General features: G+C 40.0%; 1 protein-coding gene across 1 annotated transcript in view; it reads right to left on the bottom strand.

Annotated features, from left to right (window-relative positions):
- Window positions 1-9071, bottom strand: part of galk1 (galactokinase 1) — a 15498-nt gene extending 6427 nt beyond the window's left edge. Inside the window, exons 1-7 of the mRNA XM_061028203.1 lie at window positions 8738-9071; window positions 7939-8128; window positions 7604-7723; window positions 5895-6030; window positions 5592-5773; window positions 1132-1282; window positions 881-1043 (exon numbers count right to left, since the gene is read on the bottom strand). Coding sequence (XP_060884186.1) covers window positions 881-1043; window positions 1132-1282; window positions 5592-5773; window positions 5895-6030; window positions 7604-7723; window positions 7939-8128; window positions 8738-8902 — 1107 coding nt within the window. The 5' untranslated portion in view covers window positions 8903-9071. The remainder of the gene's footprint in view (window positions 1-880; window positions 1044-1131; window positions 1283-5591; window positions 5774-5894; window positions 6031-7603; window positions 7724-7938; window positions 8129-8737) is intronic.
- Window positions 9072-9385: the final 314 nt, after the last annotated feature.

The following is a 9385-nucleotide window of genomic DNA, read 5'->3' as shown; positions in this document are numbered from 1 at the left end:
CACACACACACACACACACACACACACACACACACACACACACTGGAGCCGTCTGAGCAAGACACCGGGGACTGGGTAATTTGTCTGAAATGCCCCCTTAAAGTGACAGCCAGAACACTGAAAAGGGCTTTTTATCCGCTGTGAACAAACCAACAATGTCCTCAGACAATTTTCATTTCACAAAGAAAAGTTTTCCCACAAAACAGAACAGAAAAACAGAAAAGTTCAACGTCCCGAATAAAAAAACAGCATAACTGACTTCTTGGCGTCTGCTGTATCAAGTCACAGGATGTGGAAGAAAAAAAAAAGGCTCAGATTCAAAAAGTCCACAACAACAGGAACAAAACCTCATTGTTTTAGCAAATGAAACGTTTAACTGTGTAGAGAGACATAAAAATAAAGAGTTAATGAGGATGTTACCACGTGTGTTTATGCTCCACGTTAATGTAAAATTAGAAAGTTTAAAAAACAGTTTGGCTTTCAGGTGTTGAGACGAATCACAATAATATTTGGATATTGACGGTGCAAAAGTAAAAAAAAAAAAGTGCATGCCTCTAGGTACACCAGCATGCTCTATGCACTGGACAGGCCGTTTAGTGCAGATGCATAGTGAATGACAACTACATGTAATGGAAGATAAAATGATTCAGTTTTCAGTCTTCATTCAGACTTGTTCATTCATTTCTGGACCATATGAGTTAATAGGTCATAATAGCAATGTTCCCTTAAGTCTGCTCCTGACAGACTAACTGTTGTCTCTGTGAACACACTTAATCCCTCCTTGAATGTGTTAAATTTAGAAAAATCTGACGACATCAAAATCCGCATGTAACTGTGATTTTTACAGTATGTAATATAATGTGAGTGTGTGGGTCTTCACCTGCAAGTGGAGAATCATCCTGTCGATGGCGTGGGCCTGCAACAACGTCACAGTGCACCCCCCGAATCCTCCACCTGTCATCCTGCTTCCAAACACGCCCTCCACCTCCATGGCTGCAGACACCAGCTCATCCAGCTCCCCGCAGCTCACCTCGTAAAGGTCTCTGTCACAGGGACATCAGGTTACCGCACATCTGCCTCACCCTGTCCTGAACAGTGACTCCAGATGTGCTACAGCTGCAGTAACTGTACCTCAGGGAGTCGTGGCTCTCCACCATAAGCTTCCCGAACTCTTTGTAGGCTCCTCTCTTCAGAGCTTCAGCAGCCTGGACGGTTCTCGCTATCTCCTCGATCACATGACGAGCTCTGCGATAAGTCACATCGTCCAATCGGTCTTTTGCATCTAAAATGAGAGGTAGGGGGAAAAGTTCATCACACAGCACCAGCTGAGAAAGTTCCAACATAGGCAGAAGTCACACCTTAAATGTTACACTTAGCTCCCAGTAGATGTTAAGTCCTTTGGTTGTCATGGTGATTGTTTTGAAAGGTGGGATAACTTCAGGAATGAGGAGCAGCAGAGGGTTTTATATACGGGCTGTTTTGCATCAGCAACACATTCTTCCTGATAGATTACATCCTGCCTGTTGACTGCGATTTATACAACTGCTTCAGTTGCATGAGCAATTTTACATTAACGTATATATTATATCTATAATTATATCTGTTACTGTTTGTTTAGCGACAACAGCTAACATTAAAACACAGCCACTTCCCGTATAAGTGTTTTAGTGAACAGATAACTCCAAGATTGCGTCAGATATGTAATTGGGTACTCAAAAAGGGAGAGATCCCTCCCACATGGAGGGAAGCAATAATTTCAGTAATACCAAAAGAAAGTAAAGACAAGTTAGATTGTAAAAATGACAGACCCATTTCTGTTTTAAATGTGGATTATAAAATGTTCATGTCAATATTAGCTAAAAGAATAGAAAAGGTGTTGCCATCTCTTATTCACCTGGACCAGACTGGATTTATTAATCAGAGGCAGACTCAAGACAGTTTAAGGAGGACATTACATATTATGTGGCATATACATCAAAATAAAATGCAAGCTATGCTTATGGGACTCGGTGCAGAGAAGGCATTTGATTCAGTCAGATGGACCTTCCTGTATAAGGTGTTGGAAAACTTTGGATTTCACAAAACTCTTATCCAGGCCTTCTAAGCCATATACAATAATCCGACGGCAAAAATTAAAATCAATAGCAGTCTCTCAAAATCTTTTAGAGTGTTCATGCAGGCAGGGTTGCCCCTGTTCACCACTTCTCTTCGCCCTATTAATAGAACCTCTCAGTCAATATATTAGACAAACTTCAGTGACCAAGGGTATAAATATGGCAGGAGAGGAACACAAACTATCTTTATTTGCAGATGACGTATTCATTTTTTTGAGCCAACCTCTAATATCTCTACCAGTCTTAATGTCATCTTTGGGAAAATTTGGCCAATTATCAGGCTATAAGCTAAATATTCAAAAAACCCAAATTCTGACTTTCAACTTTGATCCACCAAAGCACCTCCTGACCAAATATAGTCTGAGATGTGACAAAAAGTCAATGAAGTACCTAGGGGTTAATCTCACTCAGGATATCACAAAATTATATGAAGCTAACTACACCCCTCTAAATATCAAAATGAAGTCAGATATTTCCAGATGGAATCACATACCGTTCCCAAGTTTAACTTCAAGGATTGAATCAATTAAAATGGTTATTTTGCCTTGTTTGTTATATCTTTTCAATTCTCTGCCAATTGAAATAAAAGATCGGCAATTTATTGAATGGGATAAGCTAATTTCACGGTATATATGGACTGGTAAGAAACCAAGAATAAAATACAAAGTAATGCAATTAACCAAAGAAAAAGGGGGAATGGCATTGCCAAATTTAAAAGATTACTACTATGCAGCTCAATTAAGACCTCTGGTGTGTCTCTGTGATTCAGAGTTTAAGGCAAGGTGGAAGGAAATAGAAAAGGGAGAATCTCCAGCTCCACCATTACAAACTCCAATAGCAGACAGTAAATTGATATGAAACCTTGCAGATAAAAACAATCCTTGGATAAAAATAACTTTAAAAATATGGCAGAAAGTGGTTAAAAAGCATCACCTGAAGAGTGCCAAAGAAAATACTACGATGGTGTGCATATGATATGGACTTTATCTCAAACAGGACAGACTCCAGATTTCAAACATGGAAGAGTAAAGGGATAAAGGCATACTGTTGCTTGATGCAGGGTGGAAAATTAAGGAGTTTTGAAACTCTCAAAAGAGACTATGGACTGGAGAACCAGGATTTTTTTTTAGATATTTACAAGTAAGACATCGGTTAAATGCAATTATGACAGAGGCATTGGGGAAAGTAACTAGTGATATAATAAATGTCTTTGTGACAACTTGCAAATCCGGGAGTGGACATAGAATAATATCTACATTATATACAAGTTTTCGGGACTCTTTAAGTCACCCTGTATGTTAAAAGTAAATGGGAACAAGAAGGAGGTATGTCGATATCTGAAGAGGAATGGGATAATATTTGTAAATTACAGTGGAAAACTACATCGTCACACAGCTGGAGGGAATTTGGGTGGAAAAGCATCCTGAGATTATTCATTTCCCCTGCTCAGAAGAAACATCTAAGTACTGGAACAACTTGTTGGAGGTTATGTCGTTCAGATTTAGCCAACCATTATAATTTATTTTGGGAATGTCCAAGAATGAAGCCTGGGAGGACGTTCATAAATGTTTAGAAACTATATTTAAAATCTTTATTCCATTTGATTTTCTGACGATATAACAGCAGACAAATACTTGATGAGACTATTGCTTGTCGGAGGGAAGAAAGCCCTGACTAGGAAATGGTTACAACAAGTCGCTCCAACATTAGAGGACTGGTATAAAATTGTTTATGAAATTTACATTACGGAGAGAATAACATTTTCTATAAAAAATACAGTCAGAGAAATTTAAGGGATTGTGGTCAAAATGGGTCAAGTACATTAGCCCACGGAGACCCGATATGCTTTAGTTACCTCGCTAAATTGCCTACTGAGGAGACTGTCATGAATGCATCTTTGTGGATAAATGAGTGAGTGTGACATCTTTTGTTTCTTTTGTTCTGATGTTTATATTTTGTTGTAAAGTAAAATGAAAGGGAGAGCAACAGCTGGAAGATAGTTTTTTGTTGAGAGATGGCCTGATACACTTGCCTGTATGATGTCTTTATCATCATATATTTGTTATACATCTGTGTGTGAATTGATTTGTGCACATCTTTTGAATTCAGGACTGTGTATGACCTCCCTGATAAAAAATTTAATTATATATATATATATAAACATTTTTTAAAAACACAGCCACTTCCTAGCTCACATTACCAGTCCAAACACGAGGTGATGAAAGCGGTTGGATTTTGAGCTAAGGCTTACTGTGTTCAACCTCTTCCCCGCCATAATTAGCGTTAGTAACAGGGAACAAATGATCAGGACGAGATGCATGTGTGAACGCAAACGGAACCATTTATCCAGATGTTTCCTGCCAGCTCCCTATTGAAATATCTGGTGAGGTCGGTGTGAGCCAATGTGTGAACGCTGCAGGAAATAGTGAAGATAAATTAGAGCTAGTGACAAGCGAGGGTTGAAACATTCATATCACATGACCTGTGTGCACCCTTTTCTGCTCGCCAGAACGTTTTTCACTCATTTGTGGATACTGGGAATACATCCAATCACATATTGCAGCTATATGAAGGCAAAAAGGCGTGCCGTTTAGCCTAGCGGTTATGTTGTTTGCGCCATGTACGGAGGCTGTAGTCCTTTATGCAGCGGCCCGTGGTTCTTCCTGAAAGCTTGAGGAGTTTAGTGAAGGTGTGAAAGCACTATAATAAAGACCCAAAGCCCCCTTAATATAATAACATTAAAGGCAAAAAACTTTAATAATAGTGTTGAACTCTGCTGCTTTTTCTGCCATCATGGACTTACACAGCGTCTTTTTAACATCATGTAACCCCCCCCCCCCCCCCCCCCCCCCCCAGACATTTTCAGGACTGCATGTGTGGAAACAGCTCTAGAAAGACTTTCCTTTTGTAAACATTTGAAAGAGAAATGCAATGCTTAGACAGCCAAACTATAAAGTCACAGTGACAGCAGCATTTGACCTTCAGTCAAACTTTTTCCAACTCCCAGCAACCAGACAAAATAACACCCGGCGTGCAGAGCTCTTGGTGAATCTGCTTCTATTTTTAGTGCTGTGTAAAAATTGATTGCTCCCATAGCAGGATATTGGAGAAAAGCTGGCCTCCAAAAGAGTGAAGTCACTGGATGAAACGCAGATAAGATCAGACCAGCTGTTACCTCCTATGTCCAAGCTTAATGCTAAACTACGCTAATAATTCCTTGTTACCGACTCCGTACTTAACACATATCAAGTTATCCAGTCAGGATACTGATTATCTAGTAATCCCTGAAATTTCACCTCGTCTACACCACCTACAACCACTAACAAATTAATTGTTTAAAAGTAAAACAAGAAACAAGAGCAAGGGCAACAGGAGGGAATTATATCAATAGATATGGGGGGAAGGAATCAGGACAGAGCACAGGCAGGGAACAATAACATAAGACAAAATGAAAAATATGAATGATTTAATTCATACCCTCCAGGTTTTTCATGGTAGCATCTCTGAGACTGTCCTTCCCCAGGATGGAGGCGGCCTCCTCACACTGTCTGCGTCTCGCAGGGTACTCGCTGCCGGTCAGAGAGTGTTTCACATTAGAGTTGGTGATGAGGATGACCAGGCCGGGATCCGTCAGGGGGATGGGGGTGGCCTCCAGAGACCTGAGACAGACAAGGGAGGAAAACACGACTGATCAGGGTGAGTGGAAATACTGTATGTAGAAATGAAAACACACCAGTGGAGTAGAATGATCAAACTTCTCTCATTGGTTGATTTCACTACCTGCAGTCAATGAGCAGAGCGTGGCTCTCTCTGCCGAGAACAGACACAAACTGGTCCATGATGCCACACGGTACGCCAGCATGAGTGTGTTCTGCCTGCTGACAGGCCAGAGCTTTGGATACCTTGTCTCCATCATCTGTAGGAACAAACACAAAGATCACAAAAGATCAAGATTCAAGATTTTTATTTGTCACATGCTCATACAGATGTGCAGTGAAATGTAAGGACTGTTCCGCAAGGCCATGCAATAAACACTCAAATTACTAATACACATATATACAGTAAAATAGAATATAATGTAAAAAATAAAAAATAATTATTTGAATGTACAAAATATAAAATATAGAGTAATGTAAACAGTGTAAAGTGTCAGTGTGTAAAGTGTCCAGGGTCCAGTAAAATAGAATATAATGTAAAAATTAAAAAAATATAACGGTAGATCAACTAACAAGTTTGCAAGTAACTTCTCCTGTAAAATATTATCTAAGTAAGGGGAACGTTAACGTGTGCAGTCAAGTCAGCAAGGTTATCCAGAATTGAAACTGACATACCTGAGACAGATTGTAATCTACAATTCACTTAGCAGAAACTTTGATCCAAAGCTACGTACATCAGAGAGCAGACTGTCGACACAGGCTCTGTGTCACTCCCTGTGCTTGTGTCAAAGACGTTAACTTAGGACATTTTGTAAACATACAAAACAGTTTCAGCTAGTTATCATTTTTATTGAAGTTTCAGTTAATGAAAAAGTTATAAACATTTTAGATTTCCAACTGGCTATATTGTTTTGTGTTTCATTAAGTGAATTAGGGGTTTAAAATGTTTTTTTCCTGATATAGCCAAGCAGCAACCTCCGGTGTTAAAAAGTGAAGCCAATGCAGAAGTGCAAAATCATGCAGTTTGTCAAGGGTCCGCTTGAGGCTGAGTCCAAGTCAGAGCCCAGAAAGTAACATACACACAAGAGCCAAAAAAGAGCCGTTTTTACAGCATAAATTAACATGTTTACAGCCCGGTAGAAAAAACAGTATTGGTTTTATTAGTAAGGCACACAATGTACAGGGGGTGTATTTTTTTACGACGCATCCATTTTGATTTAATGAACGATACGTGTTATCCATAGTTAGGCGGGTAGCCAACATGATTGACAGGTGGGCGCGATGAAACGGTTTGTCAAGAGGCTTAAAACCCGCCTCAGCTCCAGCTCTCAGCCTGTCCTTAGGTTGACTGAAAGTTAGACTGAGACAGGATTTACAGCAGCTGCTGCTGATGAGTCTCCGGCGCCCCCTGCAGGAACAGATGGCTGACGTCACTAAAGCTCGGCCCATTCATATTTACAGTATATGGATCAGACACAATATGTGTGTCATACAGAATAACACCAAAAACTAGCAAGTAAAGGTATTTGGTGGCATTGCAGAGAGTGGGGTAGTGGTTGTTTCTAGTTAAAAATATAATAATTTTCCTCACAAGGAGATGTATCTCTTTGGGAATCCTTTCTGTGTTGTTGTCTGACATGAACAGTACTAATACGAGACTATCAAAGTCAAAAAGAGGGGCCCCGTTTTTTATATAGCAGAACTACCCTCGAGCAATATCCTCTAAGTCACCTTCAGTGTGCTGTGCTGACGTGTCTGGTGAATATCAGCATTTTCTTTAAAAAAAAAAAAATCAGTCAAATGAGTCTGACTGTAGCCTCTGTAAAACTTGACCTGGCTTGAGTTGTTGCAGGAATGTGTAGAAGGCAACCTCCAGCGAGGCGGAGCTGGACAGACCTCCTCCCAGGGGGACACTGCTGGCTATCACCGCCCTGAATCCTGGGACAGGAGATGCTGCAGCAAACAAGACACAAGAAGGTATTCATTATATATATCATGGTGTGCGAACAAGATAACACTCACTTTAACAGGTCAGGTACTCTTTGATTTGTAACCTGTTAGAGGAATAATTCTAACTTGTTTTTCCTGAGATTTAAAAACAAATTCCATTAATTCCCCGGTCATGTTTGTTAGCAGCAAACACAATTATTGATACCTTTTTTTTTTACCTCTATAATGTTGTATAACCCCCTTCACATAGTTTGCCCAGCTGGGTAACCCTGGAGCCAGCGTCGATCCATCACTAGACAGGCTGAAGTTCACTCTGTGAGGCTCGTCAGCATCCCCAGTTGCTGTTGCTATAGTAACATCCTGGCCAGAGGTTGGACTCCCTACCACCACAGTCACCAAGGGAAGTGCCTGCACGGTTCATCAAACACAAAGAGATGCAAATAGTTATCTCGGTCACAGATGAATTGTCACACCAGTCCCCATTTAATACTTCACGAAGAAAATGGCAAGATGCTAAACACTGTAATATGTAACTACAGTTTTTGTTTTTAGAATTTGCTCTTTCGTTTAAGTTGACATGCCCACTAAACAACAGAAAATCCTGTTTCTACAACAACATTTTTAATGCAATAAAGCACCTGTCGAACAAAATCTGACTTGTTTACGTTGCCAAACATGAGACAAAATGTTGGCATTGTGGGAGTCTTCGGATTCAGTGTCAGAAAATAAGTTAATTCAAACATTGGTACCGGTCCTGACTTTCCCAATCGGTGCATCTCTACTTATGACTGCAGGTTGCTTCTCATGCATGCCGAACAGTAAAGTAGCTCCTTAAAATACAATTAGATGAGTTGAACTTGGGTTATTAACACAGTGACCCCGCCAGCGTGCACGCGAAAGTTAAATTGTCGTATTTTTCAATGACATTTGGTATGACAACATATTTCCCCTCATTTTCACACTTAATGTAGCCTATAGGTTTTTTGTTTGTCAGGGATTGACCAGTCATGATGTTACCATAGGAAGCACAAATCCTTGATTGTAGTCCGTGTGTTCCCCTATCAGGTTGACTCTTCCAGGAGCACACACCGCCACCTGAGGAGCCTCTTCCCCGAACATCTGCCCATAAAGACGGCGAGCCTCCGCTACGAGCGCCGATGCAGCTGGAAACGAACTGGCCATTGTGAGAAACGGGACAGATTACGTCAATTTACGGCCGACTGGGTGAATGAAACATGCACCAATATGATACAGAAAACTGAACAGGATGTTAGGTGGCTATCATAAAGTTAGAAGTAACTTTTGAAAAGTCAGGTGACAGGTGTTTACTTCCTGTTCGTGTGGCAAGAGTTGGAGGAAAGACCCTGATTGGTGGGAAAGCATCACGTGACATTACAACCATTTACAACTCTGTTTTTGCACATTTACATTTAATCTTTCATATTTAATTTATAACCATCTACGACCCTGTTTTTGCACATTTACATTCAATCTTCCATATTTAATCTTCCTATTTAAGACTAGTAATGCTTAGTGAAATCCTGGTTGTATATATTCACATTCTTATTTTTGATATACTTTAGTACTTATTTACTTTGTATTTAATATTATATTGTGTTTAGATTGCTAACATTGTGTTTTTTTTAAACTCATATTGTGTGTTTG

Source organism: Labrus mixtus, chromosome 21 (genome assembly GCF_963584025.1).
Source record: "Labrus mixtus chromosome 21, fLabMix1.1, whole genome shotgun sequence".
NCBI lineage: Eukaryota > Metazoa > Chordata > Actinopteri > Labriformes > Labridae > Labrus > Labrus mixtus.
The sequence above is the reverse complement of the archived record's forward strand: the minus strand, read 5'-3'. Positions and strand labels throughout refer to the sequence as shown.